The sequence below is a fragment of the Carcharhinus amblyrhynchos genome, chromosome 9 (assembly GCF_965287045.1).
Source record: "Carcharhinus amblyrhynchos chromosome 9, sCarAmb.v2.hapA, whole genome shotgun sequence".
Lineage (NCBI taxonomy): Eukaryota > Metazoa > Chordata > Chondrichthyes > Carcharhiniformes > Carcharhinidae > Carcharhinus > Carcharhinus amblyrhynchos.
This window is the reverse complement of record NC_137332.1, coordinates 429,075-443,504: the sequence shown is the minus strand read 5'-3', so window position 1 is coordinate 443,504 and position 14,430 is coordinate 429,075. Positions and strand designations below refer to the sequence as shown.

The following is a 14,430-nucleotide window of genomic DNA, read 5'->3' as shown; positions in this document are numbered from 1 at the left end:
TGAATGTTGGACCCTTAGAGGATGAGAGGGGGGACTTAGTGGTGGGAGATGAGGAAATGGTGGAGGCCTTAAATAAGTTTTTTGCCTTGGTCTTCACGGAGGAGGATGTGAATAGTTTGCTGGGTATTAAAGATTGAAGGATGGTAGGAGTTGAGGGCCTGAATGCGATTACTGTCACTAGAGAGGTAGTGCTTGATAGACTAGCAGGACTGATGGTGGACAAGTCCCCAGGACCGGATGGAATGCATCCCAGGGTTCTGAAGGAAATGGCAGAGGTGATAGTGGATGCCTTAGTGATTATTTACCAAAATTCACTGGATTCCGGGGAAGTGCCGGAAGATGGGAAAACGGCTAATGTTACGCCGCTGTTTAAAAAGGGTAGCAGGCAAAAGGCAGGGAATTATAGGCCGGTTAGTTTAACGTCTGTAGTTGGAAAAATGCTTGAATCCATCATCAAGAAGAAATAGCAAGGCACCTAGAAAAGAATGGTTTGATAGAGTAGACGCAGCATGGATTCACCAAGATTGGTGGAACGGCAAATTGTGCGGAGGGTGTGGAAAGTCTGCAGAAGGATCTAGATAGGCTGGGCGAATGGGCCAGGAAATGGCAAATGGAATTTAATGTTGGCAAATGTGAGGTTGTCCACTTTGGTAGGAATAAAGGTAGGAAGGTGGCGAAAAACTGCAGCAGGCAACGGTGCAGAGGGAACTTGGGGTCCTTGTGCACGAGTCGCAAAAACCCAGCTTGCAGGTGCAGCAGGTGGTCAGGAAGGCGAATGGGATGCTGGCCTTCATAGCGAGGGGGATTGAATATAAAAGTAGGGAGGTCTTGCTGCAGCTGTATAGGGCATTGGTGAGGCTGCAGCTGGAGTACTGTGTGCAGTTTTGGTCGCCGCACTTACGCAAGGATATTTTGGCCTTGGAGGGAGTGCAGAGGAGGTTTACTAGACTGATGCCGGAGTTGAGGGGGTTGAACTATGAGGAGAGGCTGAATAAACTAGGCTTGTACTCGTTAGAGCTTAGAAGAATGAGGGGGGATCTTACTGAGACGTATAAGATAATGAAGGGGATGGATAGGGTAGAGGTTGAGAGGTTCTTCCCGCTCAGAAAGGACAGTAGGACTAGAGGGCACAGCCTCAAGATAAGGGGGGACGCAGTTTAGATCAGAGTTGAGGAGGAACTTCTTCACTCAAAGGGTGGTGAATCTCTGGAATTCTCTGCCCGTTGAAGTGGTGGAGGCTGCCTCGCTAAATATATTTAAGATGCGGGTTGATAGGTTTTTGGTAGGCAAGGGGATTAAGGGTTATGGGGAGAAAGTGGGAAATTGGAACTGAGCCACGACAGATCAGCCATGATCTTATTGAAAGGCGGGGCAGGCTCGAAGGGCTAGATGGCCTACTCCTGCTCCTATTTCTTATGTTCTTATTAAGGGGAAGTCATGTTTGACGAATTTATTGGATTTCTATGAGGATATGACTAGTGCTGTAGACAGAGGGGAACCGGTGGATGCGGTGTTTCTCGATTTTCAAAAGGCGTTTGATAAGGTGCTGCACAAAAGGTTGCTTCAGAAGGTTAGGGGGCATGGAGTTGGGGGTAGGGTGTTAGCATGGATAGAGGATTGGTTGTCTAATAGGAGGCAGAGAGTTGGTATCAATGGATGCTATGCTGATTGGCAGTTGTGACTAGTGGAGTGCCGCAGGGATCGGTGCTGGGGCCTCAGTTATTTACCATTTATATAGATGATCTGGAGGAGGGAGCTGAGTGTAGGGTGACGAAATTTGCTGATGAGACAAAGATGAGTGGAAAAGCAAATTGTGCGGAGGGTGTGGAAAGTCTGCAGAGGGATCTGGATAGTCTGAGCGAGTGGCCGAGGACCTGGCAGATGGAGTATAATGTTAGCAAGTGTGAGGTTATCCACTTTGGCAGAAATAATAGTAGGAGGGATTACTATTTAAAGGGCGAAAAGCTGCTACGGTGCAGAGGGACCTGGGGGTCCTTGTGCATGAGTCGCAAAAACCCAGTCTGCAGGTGCAGCAGGTGATCAAGAAGGCGAATGGAATGCTGGCCTTTATAGCGAGGGGGATAGAATATAAAAGTAGGGAGGTCTTGCTGCAACTGTACAGGGTACTGGTGAGGCCGCAGCTGGAGTACTGTGTGCAGTTTTGATCGCCGCACTTACGCAAGGATATTTTGGCCTTGGAGGGAGTGCAGAGGAGGTTCACTAGGCTGATACCGGAGATGAGGGGGTTGGACTATGAAGAGAGACTAAATAGACTGGGTCTGTACTCGTTGGAGTTTAGAAGGATGAAGGGGGATCTTATAGAGACGTATAAGATAATGAAGGGGATGGATAGGGTAGAGGTAGAGAGATTCTTCCCGCTCAGAAAGGACAGCAGGACTAGAGGACACAGCCTCAAGATACGGTGGATGCAGTTTAGAATGGAGTTGAGGAGGAACTTCTTCACTCAAAGGGTGGTAAATCTCTGGAATTCTCTGCCCGTTGAAGTGGTGGAGGCTACCTCGCTAAATATATTTAAGACACGGGTAGATAGGTTTTTGGTAGACAAGGGGATTAAGGGTTATGGGGAGAAAGCGGGAAAGTGGAACTGATCCACTTCAGATCAGCCATGATCTTATTGAATGGCGGGGCAGGCTCGAAGGGCTAGATGGCCTACTCCTGCTCCTATTTCTTACGTTTCTTACCTCTATCAGGTCGCCTCTCAACCTTCGTCTCTCCAGGGAGAAGAGTCCCAGCTCCCTCAACCTATCTTCATAAGGCATGCCTCCCAATCCAGGCAACATCCTTGTAAATCTCCTCTGCACCCTCTCAATAGCTTCCACATCCTTCCTGTAGTGAGGCAACCAGAACTGCGTACAGTACTCCAAGTGGGGTCTGACAAGGGTCTTATAAAGTTGCAGCATTACCTCCCAACTCCTAAACTCAATCCCTCGATCGATGAAGGCCAGTACACCATACGCCTTCTTAACCACATCCTCCACCTGCGAGGCCGATTTAAGAGTCCTGTGGACCCGGACCCCCAGGTCCTTCTGATCCTCTACACTGCTAAGATTCCTGCCCTTGATATTATACTCCTCTATCCCATTGGACCTGCCAAAATGGACCACTACACATTTATCTCTGTTGAAGTCCATCTGCCACTTCTGTGCCCAGTCTTGCATCCTATCTATGTCTCGCTGCAACTTCTGACATCCCTCCACAATATCCACAACACCTCCAACCTTAACTATCTGCCTTTATAAAAATGAGAGTTAAAGCATATAAGACATGAACAAATAATTTATATTAATGCTGGAAGCAGTATAAGCTTGAGGAAATCAGCCATGAGGAAGGGTTATGCTTGTGACATATTCTAGGTACAAAATGCATTAAATTCATTAACCCTTTCCCTTCTTCAAGGGCTGATATTTTCCTCATCCCCATTCTCCTGCCTTTTCCCCCATCTCCCCGATCCCCTTATTAATCAAGTTAGGTGGATTAACCATGCTAAATTCTCCCTTAGTGTACCTGAACAGGCGTCAGAGTGTGGCAACTCAGGGGTTTTCACAGTAACTTCACTGCAGTGTTAATGTAAACCTGCTTGTGACAATAATAAATAAACTTTGACACTGTTCACTGTTAATGTTCCAGACTATACTTTTTCCTACTTCTGCTACAATATATTGCTGTTCCTTCACTGTCACTGGGTCAAAATCCTGGAACACCCTCCCTAACAGCTCTGTGGTTTCATCTATACAGTAAGAAGTCTCCAGGTTAAAGTCCAACAGGTAGCTAACGCCTCTAGCTTTCGGGCCTCTGACCCTTTGTCAGGTGAGTGGAGAGTTCTGATCACAAACAGGATGTAATGACACACACATCAAGGACAGGCAGTTCAAAAGGCAACTCACCACCACCTTCTCAAGGACAAATAGGAATGGGCAATAAATGTTGGCCTATCCAGTGAAGCTTACCAGTTCCTTGAATGAAACATAAAACCTGATTTACTCCTTTCACTTGAATGATTCCTTGTGCGCAGTTTCCCCCACCATGATAGGCAGCACTGTCTCAGATCAGCCCCCAGCTCAGGGACGCTGAACGTAAGTTCCTGGAGCAGCAAACACAGATGTGTTTGGCATCCTGGAGCTCCCACATGACACATCACCAGTCCTTAATGTACTTTAATTAACTACTTCACTGTATTACTTAATTATTTACTTTCCTTTTTGAATTTTTTTATTCATTCATGGGACGTGGGAGTCATAGCCTGATCAACATTTAAAGCTTTAAAGATTTTAAAGTTTATTCCTTAGTATCACAAGTAGGCTTACATTCACACTGCAATGAAGTTACTGTGAAAATCCCCTAGTCACCACACTCTGGCACTTGTTCGAGTGCACTAAGGGAGAATTTAGCATGGCCAATGCACCCTAACCAGCACGTCTTTCAGACTGTGGGAGGAAACCGGAGCACCCGGAGGAAACCCATGCAGACACGGGGAGAACATGCAGACTCCACACTGATGGAGACCCAAACTGGGAATTGAACCCGGGTCCCTGGCGCTGTGAGGCAGCAGTGTTAACCACTGCATCACCGTGCTGCCACCCATCCCTGGTTGCTCTTGTGCAGAGTGCAGTTGAGACTCGACACATTGCTATGGCTCAAGACTCACATGTAGGCAAAACCAGGTAAGTACGACAGATTTCAAAAAACAAAGAACAAAGAAAATTACAGCACAGTAACAGGACCTTTGGCCTGCCAAACCTGCACCAACCATGCTGCCTGACTGAACTAATAATGCTTCCCCTTCTGGGGACCATATCCCTCTATCCCCATCCCCATATATTTGTCAAGACACCTCTTAAAAGTCACAGTCGTATCTGCTTCCGCTACCTCCTCCGGCAGCAGTTCCAGGCACCCATCATCCTCTGTGTAAAAACTCTGACTCGTACATCTCCTTTAAACCTTGCCCCTCACACCTTAAACCTGTGCCCCCTAGTAATTGACTCTTCCACCCTGGGAAAAAGCTTCTGACTATCCACTCTGTCCATGCCCCTCATAATCTTGTAGACCTCTATCAGGTCGCCCCTCAACCTCCGTCGCTCCAGTGAGAACAAACCAAGTTTCTCCAACCTCTCCCCATAGCTAATGCCCTCCATACCAGGCAACATCCTGGTAAATCTTTTCTGTACCCTCTCCAAAACCTCCACAGCCTTCTGGTAGTGTGGTGACCAGAATTGAACTCTATATTCCAAGTGCGGCCTAACTAAGGTTCTATAAAGCTGCAACGTGACTGTACATAGAACATAGAACATAGAACATTACAGCGCAGAACAGGCCCTTCGGCCCACGATGTTGCGCCGACCAGTTACAAAAACAATGACCCACTAGCCTATACCAATCCCTTTTCGTCCATAAACCTATCCAGAGATCTCTTAAACGCCCCCAAACTAGACGCATTTACAACCGCAGCAGGCAGGGCATTCCAATCCCTCACCACCCGCTGGGTAAAGAACCTACCCCTGACATCCGTCCTGTAGCTACCCCCCCTTAATTTAAAGCCATGCCCCCTCGTGCTAGCTTTCTCCATCCGAGGAAAAAGGCTATCACTATCCACCCTATCTAAACCTCTAATCATCTTATATGTTTCAATAAGATCCCCTCTTAGCCGCCTTCTTTCTAACGAAAACAACCCTAAATCCCTCAGTCTCTCCTCATAGGACCTCCCCACCATACCAGGCAACATCCTAGTAAACCTCCTCTGCACCCTCTCCAACGCCTCCACATCCTTCTTGTAATGCGGGGACCAGAACTGCACACAGTACTCCAAGTGCGGCCGCACTAGAGTAGTGTACAGTTGCAACATTACACTGCGACTCCTAAATTCAATCCCCCTCCCAATAAACGCCAAGACACCGTACGCCTTCTTAACAACCTTATCTACTTGATTCCCAACTTTCAGGGATCTATGTACACACACACCTAGATCCCTCTGTTCATCCACACTATTCAAAGTCCTCCCGTTAGCCCTATACTCGACACATCTGTTGCTCCTACCAAAGTGAATTACCTCACACTTCTCCGCATTAAATTCCATCCGCCACCTCTCGGCCCAGCTCTGCAACCTATCTAAGTCTCCCTGCAGACTATGACACCCTTCCTCACAATCTACCACACCTCCAATTTTGGTGTCATCAGCAAATTTACTAATCCACCCAACTATACCCTCATCCAGATCATTAATAAAAATTACAAACAACAGTGGCCCCAAAACAGATCCCTGAGGCACACCACTCGTAACTGTACTCCATGATGAATATTTACCATCCACCACCACCCTCTGTCTCCTATCTGATAGCCAATTCCTGATCCAACTTCCTAGATTACCCACAATCCCATACATCTGCATTTTCTGCAGAAGCCTACCATGGTGAACCTTATCAAACGCCTTACTAAAATCCATGTATACCACGTCAACTGCCTTGCCCCCATCCACCTCTTTGGTCACCTTCTCAAAAAACTCAATAAGGTTAGTAAGGCACGACCTACCCGCTACAAAACCATGCTGACTATTTCTAATCAATTCATTACACTCCAAATAACTATAAATCCTATCCCTAATAATTTTTTCTAAAACCTTGCCCACAACAGAAGTAAGACTCACCGGTCTATAATTCCCGGCAAAGTCTCTGTTCCCCTTCTTAAACAATGGGACAACATTCGCTATCCTCCAATCCTCCGGGACTACACCAGAGACCGATGACGACCTGAAGATCTGAGCCAGAGGCTCTGCAATCACCTCTCTAGCCTCCCAGAGAATCCTAGGGTAGATCCCATCCGGACCAGGGGACTTATCTATTTTCAGCCCCTCAAGAATTTCCAGCACATCCCCTTTATCAACCGTAATACTGTCTATTTTACACCCCTGCAACCCAATGTCCTCCTCAGCTATATTCATGTCCCCCTGCGTGAACACCGAAGAGAAATATTGGTTCAATACTTCTCCAATCTCCTCCGGTTCCACACACAACTTCCCCCTGCTGTCTGTAACTGGCCCTAATCTTGCCCTGACTGTCAATTTTTAAACTCAATGCCCCGGCCAATGAAGGCAAGCATGCCATGGACATAATATTTTTACGTAAGACATGGGAATATAAGAACATGAGAAATAGGAGCAGGAGTAGGCCATCTAGTCCTTCGAGCCTGCCCCGCCATTCAGTAAGATCATGGCTGATCTGAAGTGGATCAGTTCCACTTTCCCGCTTTCTCCCCATAACCCTTAATTCCCTTGTCTGTCAAAAACCTATCTACCCGTGTCTTAAATGTATTTAGCGAGGTAGCCTCCACCACTTCAACAGGCAGAGAATTCCAGAGATTCACCACCCTTTGAGTGAAGAAGTTCCTCCTCAACTCTGATCTACACTGTACCCCCCCCCCCCCCACCTTATCTTGAGGCTGTGCCCTCTAGTCCTGCTATCCTTTCTGAGCGGGAAGAATCTCTCTACCTCTACCCTATCCATCCCTTTCATTATCTTATACGTCTCTATAAGATCCCCCCTAATCATTCTAAACTCCAACGAGTACAGACTTAGTCCCTCTTCATAGTCCAACCCCCTCATCTCCGTTATCAGCCTAGTGAACCTCCCCTGGTTCACTAGGACATAGACATAGGAGCAGAATTAGGCCACTCAGCACATCGACTCTGCTCCGCATGCTATATGCCTTCTTGACTACAGTGGGCGGCACGGTAGCACAGTGCTTAGCATTGCTGCTTCACAGCTCCTGGGACATGGGTTCAATTCCTGGCTCGGGTCACTGTCTGTGTGCAATTTGCACATTCTACTCATGTCTGCGTGGGTTTCCTTCGGGTGCTCCAGTTTCCTCCCACACCCCAAAGATGTGCGGGTTAGGTTGATTGGCCATGCTAAAATTGCCCTTTCGTGTCCTGAGATGTATAGGTTAGTCTCCACCTGCATTGCCACTTCCAGTGACCTGTGTACCTGTACACCCAGATCCCTCTGTCTATCAATACTCTTAAGGGTTCTGCCATTTACTGTATATTTCCTATCTGTATGAGACCTTCCAAAAAGCATTACCTCACATTTGTCCGGATGTAACTCCATCTGCCATCTCTCTGCCCAAGTCTCCAACCGGTCTATACCCTGCTATATCCTCTGATGGTCCTCATCGCTATTTACTTTTCTAAAGGACATTAGTGAACTAGGTGGGGTTTTCCGACCATCAACAATGGTTTCATGGTCATCAGTAGATTCGTAATTCCAGATAATTTAATTGAATTCAAATTTCACCACCTGCCATGGCAGGATTCGAACCCGGGTCCTCAGAACATTAGCTGAGTTTCTGGATTAATAGTCTAGTGATAACATCACTGGGCCATCACTTCCCCAAATATACTTTATTAAAATTACCATCTGTTCCTGTACTATTTAAAACTTTAAGAATAGAATAGACCTCAGATACTTACCAAGCAGATAGTTTATTCCTCTTTCGTAGAATAAGGACTAACTCCTACAGGGTGAAAAGTTAGGGAAAGCAAAAGGAAAGGAACAGCGCCTTCTGCCACTCAACAAACTCCCAGCAATACACTCAGTCCCAAACTGCACTCATTTTTCATCTCACTGCCATTGACTACATCTTGCTGTGTCAAATTGGTCTTCTGATTTCTACATTCCAACAGCAACTATATTTCTTTGAGTGTCCTGAATCTTTAAAACTCTCTTCCTGAAAAGGAAGCAAAGTGAATATTTTTAAGGCAGAGCTGTAGATATTTGATGAAAAAGGGGCTGAGTGTGAAACGTTATCAGGGGGAGACTGGTTACAATCAGATCACCAATGATTTTACTGAACAGAAGAGCAGGCTCGAGGCGCTGAGTGGGAAACCCCTGCTTCTGATTTGTATGTTCATATGTTAGCTGGCTGGAAGGAACTTTAGGATGTTCTGAGGTTGTGAAAGCTACACAGAAAATCAAAACTATGTTTTTTTTTAAACTCTCTCAGAAACTCTGTACACTTACTGTTGGGATTCTAAAGCCTAACCTAGCCTGTATCTTTCTCCACAGGTGTGGTACATGGATGGCTATACAAGTAGTAAAGTTGTTCGTGAGTACAAATCTGTGGCAGCCTTTGTGAGTGGAGAGGACTACAGGTTGTACCGCCTGCCCTACCCTTGGGCAGGAACCAATCATCTCGTGTATAATGGCTCCCTCTACTTTAACAAGTATCAGAGCAACACACTGGTCAAGTACAACTTTGAGACGGGCTCAGTGTTGGCTCAGCGCAGCCTGGAGTATGCTGGCTTTAACAATATCTATCCCTACACCTGGGGGGGTTTCTCTGACATTGATCTCATGGCTGATGAGGGGGGAATCTGGGCAGTCTATGCCACCAATCAGAATGCGGGAAATATTGTCATCAGCCAGTTGGATGAGCAGACACTGGAGGTGCAGAAAAGCTGGAACACAGGCTATCCCAAGAGGAGCGCTGGTGAGGCCTTCATGATTTGTGGCACACTGTATGTAACCAATTCCCACCTGACCGGGGCCAAAGTCTACTTTGCCTACTCCACCAAGACCTCAAGCTATGAGTACACAGACATCCCATTCCATAACCAATATTTCCACATTTCTATGCTGGATTATAATGCCAGAGACCGGATGCTGTATGCCTGGAACAATGGCCATCAAGTGCTTTTCAATGTCACCTTGTTCCATGTCATTCAGACCCCGGAGGACCCAGAATCTCCAGGACGGCAATAGTTATGGACAAGCTTACAACCCGTCTTTTCAGTAACAAACTTCCCCTTCAAGCTACAAGATTCTTTCACCGTTTCTCTCCAGACATGAGTGTCTAGTGAACGTATTACAGGTGTTGTACGGCTCCAGGATTCTGGACCAAATCTGTACGTAAACACAGTGTGACCAATTCATACCTTAAATGAGTTGAATTCTGTCCGTTTGCCTTATTCATCAAATTCAGAGGCTTTGTGAAGCCGAACTGCATGAATCTGTTATTTTTCGTTCTTTCATTTTTTAAAAAAGTGTTTTCTTTATATAAACTAACTTTTGTATAACTTTATAATCACAGTAACAGTAGTGGTGTGGAGACTAGATATCTGACACAAATTGCTATTAGTACTTGACAAGATACAATAATTTTCAATCCTTCACACTATTTGATGAATGTAATTCTAGCCACTGCATCATGTAACTAACTGTATAACATTGTTCTGTCTGGTTTCATTCTTTTCTTTTATAAAATGTATCAGCAACCAACATTTTTTGGCAATTAAAAAGAAAAGTTATAAAATATCCAATCACTGTGTTGGGCTTTTCAGTTCAAGACCTTGGCTGTTGCCTGATTGGAATAATGGGCTTATTGACTCTTGTTACAAAGACACCAGGAGAGGCAGAAAGGGTGAGATGTGATCTAGCACATCGTGGGAATTTTTTAAAAAAACTTCTTTCAAATGGATACCTATGCATATCACAGTGGTTGTGTGTAGATATAAGTATCACTGCAGGTGTGTAAGAGTAAGTGTGTGAGAGACTATGTATGAGAGCAATTCCATGTGAAGGTGAAGCTAAGAGTGTACAAGTGTGTGGAATGAATCTTTTTAATTTTGAGTTTTCAGATCCTGATCCTATTTGCAGCAGCAATGAGACTTCCGACTTGATCTTACGTGAAGCAGCCAATTGGAGGGAGTGTGTAAGAAAGGTACCGCAGTAACCATGGGTGATTTTAATTTATACACAGATTGGACAAGTCAGATTGGCAAAGATGGGCAGGGAGATGAGTACATTCTAATGCCAACCAAGGAGCCAGGGAGCAGCTTTTTAGGCCTCATAAGGTGTAATGAGATAGGGATAATTAAATTTACCTCAAAGTGAAGGAATCTTGAAGCAAAATGTGAATTCTACCATATTTCAGGGTGAGTAGTGTGGGACTAAGACTAGTGAGTCAAACATAAATAAGGCAGTTACAAGGAAATGAAGAGAGAGTTGGCTAAATCAAGCTGGAAAATTAAGAGATAGGAGAATAGAGATGCAGTGGTAGATATTTCATGAAACTGAACAAAAATACATTGCAATGAGAGAAATTAGAGCAGAAGTAAGCAACATCCATAGCTAATTAAGAACATTAAAAATACTATCAAATTGAAAGAAATGTATACAATTCTACAAAGTTAGTGGTAGGTCAAAATAAAAACCAAAAGGAACGACTTTTAAAAAAGAGACAGACTAAAGTACAAAAGAATATATTTGATTGATTTGATTTATTATTGTCACATGTATTATCAAACAGTGAAAAGTATTGTTTCTCACACGCTATACAGACAAAACATACCATTCATACAGAAGGAAATGAGAAAGTGCAGAATGTGTGATACAGTCATAGGATGTAGAGAAAGATCAACTTAATGCACGGTATGTCCATTCAAAAGTCTGATAGCAGCTGGGAAGAAGTTGTTCTTGAGTCAGCTGGTACATGACCTCAGACTTTGGTATCTTTTTCCCAAAGGAAGAAGGTGGAAAAGAGAGTGTCTGAGTGTATAGGGTCCTTAATTATACTGGCTGCTCTGCTGGAGCAGTGGCAAGTATCAATGGATGGGAGGTTGGTTTGTGTGATGGATTGGGCTACACTCATGACCCTTTGTAGTTTCTTGCAATCTTGGGCAGAGCAGGAGTCATATCAAGCTTTGATAATAACCAGAGAGAATGCTTTCTATGGTGCATCTGTAAAAGTTGGCAACAGCCGTAGCTGACATACCAAATTTCCTTAGTCTTCTGAGAAAGTAGATATGTTGGTGGGCTTTTCTTAACTATATTGTCAGCATGGGGGGGACCAGGACAGGTCATTGGTGATCTGGACACCTAAAAACTTGAAGCTCTCGACCCTTTCTACTTCATTCCCATTGATGTAGACAGGGGCATGTTCTCCTTTATGCTTCCTGAAGTCGAAGACAATCTCCTTCATTTTGTTGACATTGAGGGAGAGATTATTGTTGCCGCACCGGCTAATATAATAAATAGTATAATGATATAGTATCATATATAATAGATAGTAAATTAGTTTCTACAAGTATTTCAGAGGAAAGGAGTAACTAAAGTCAGTGCAGGTCCTCTAGGCAATCAGTGTGGGCAATTAATAATGGAAAAGAAGGAAATGGTGGAATTATTGAACAGATATTTTACATCTGTCTTCACCGTACAAGACAATAAAATCATCCTAAAATACATATAAAACAAGTGGTGAAACCTAAAACAATCAAAATCACCCGGAAACAAGTACTTGGAAAATATTCATGGAAGATGTACATAGAACAAAGAAAAACTCCAGCACGAACAGGCCCTTCGGCCCACAAGTTGCGCTGAACATATCCAGACCTACCAGGCCAATCTATAACCCTCAATCCCATTAAATCCCCTCTACTCATCCAGAAGTCTCTTAAAAGACCCCAGCGAGTTTGCCTCTACCACCACCGACGGCAGCCGATTCCACTCACTCACCACCCTCTGAGTGAAAAACTTACCCCCAACATCTCCTCTGTACTTGCCTCCCCGCACCTTCAATCTGTGTCCTCTCATAGCGACCATTTCAGCCCTGGGAAATAGCCTCCGAAAATCCACCCTATCTATTCCTCTCAACATCTTATAAACCTCTATCAGGTCGCCTCGCAACCTTCGTCTCTCCAGGGAGAAGAGACCTAGCTCCCTCAACCTATCCTCATAAGTCATGCCTCCCAATCCAGGCATCATCCTTGTAAATCTCCTCTGCACCCTCTCAATAGCTTCCACATCCTTCCTGTAGTGAGGCAACCAGAACTGCGCACAGTACTCCAAGTGGGATCTGACAAGGGTCTTGTAAAGTTGCAGCATTACCTCCCGACTCCTAAACTCAATCCCTCGATTAATGAAGGCCAGTACACCATACGCCTTCTTGACCACATCCTCCACCTGCGAGGCCGATTTAAGAGTCCTGTGGACCCGGACCCCAAGGTTCTTCTACTCCTCAACACTGCTAAGGCTCCTACCCTTGACAGTGTACTCGTTCATCCCATTGGACCTGCCAAAATGGACCACGACACATTTATCTGCATTGAAGTCCATCTGCCACTTCTCTGCCCAGTCTTGCATCCTATCTATGTCACGCTGCAACTTCTGACATCCCTCCAGACCATCCACAACACCACCGACCTTCGTGTCATCGGCAAACTTACTAACCCATCCCTCCACTTCCTCATCCAGGTCGTTTATGAAAATGACAAACAGCAAGGGTCCTAGAACAGATCCCTGGGGCACTCCACTGGTGACTGACCTCCATTCAGAAAAAGACCCATCCACAACCACTCTCTGCCTTCTGCAGGCAAGCCAGTTCTGGATCCACAAGGCCAAAGGCCCTTGGATCCCATGCCCTCTCACCTTCTCAAGAAGTCTTAGAACATAGAACATTACAGCGCAGAACAGGCCCTTCGGCCCACGATGTTGCACCGACCAATTAAAAAAGCAATGACCCTCTAACCTAAACCAATCCCTTTCCATCCATAAACCTATCCACGGATCTCTTAAACGTCCCCAAACTAGGCGCATCTACAACAGCAGCAGGCAGGGCATTCCAATCCCTCACCACCCTCTGGGTAAAGAACCTACCTCTGACATCCGTCCTATAACTACCACCCCTCAATTTAAAGCTATGCCCCCTTGTGCTAGCTTTCTCCATCCGAGGAAAAAGGCTATCACTGTCCACCCTATCTAAACCTCTAATCATCTTATATGTTTCAATAAGATCCCCTCTTAGCCGCCTTCTTTCTAACAAAAACAACCTCAAATCCCTCAGTCTCTCCTCATAGGACCTCCCCTCCATACCAGGCAACATCCTGGCAAACCTCCTCTGCACCCTCTCCAAAGCCTCCACATCCTTCCTGTAATGTGGGGACCAGAACTGCACACAATACTCCAAGTGCGGCCGCACCAGAGTTGTGTACAGTTGCAACATGACGCTGCGGCTCCTAAATTCAATCCCCCTACCAATAAACGCCAAGACTCCGTATGCCTTCTTAACAACCTTATCTACTTGATTCCCAACTTTCAGGGATCTATGTACACATACACCTAGATCCCTCTGTTCATCCACACTATTCAGAGTCCTACCGTTAGCCCTATACTCAACACATCTGTTATTCCTACCAAAGTGAATTACCTCACACTTCTCCGCATTAAACTCCATCCGCCACCTCTCGGCCCAGCTCTGCAACCTGTCCAAGTCTCTCTGTAAACTATGACACCCTTCCTCACAATCTACCACTCCTCCAACTTTGGTGTCATCAGAAAATTTACTGATCCACCCAACTATACCCTCATCCAGATAATTTATAAAAATTACAAACAGCAGTGGCCCCAAAACAGATCCCTGAGGCAC

The 14,430-nt window shown here is 45.3% G+C and overlaps 1 protein-coding gene across 1 annotated transcript in view; it reads left to right on the top strand.

Annotated features, from left to right (window-relative positions):
- The window catches only part of LOC145348277 (noelin-3-like), a 49,074-nt gene extending 38,827 nt beyond the window's left edge, over positions 1-10,247 (top strand). Inside the window, exon 5 of the mRNA XM_080196475.1 lies at positions 9,075-10,247. Within this exon, the coding sequence (XP_080052601.1) occupies positions 9,075-9,770 (696 nt within the window). The 3' untranslated portion in view covers positions 9,771-10,247. The remainder of the gene's footprint in view (positions 1-9,074) is intronic.
- The last annotated feature ends 4,183 nt before the right edge of the window (positions 10,248-14,430 follow it).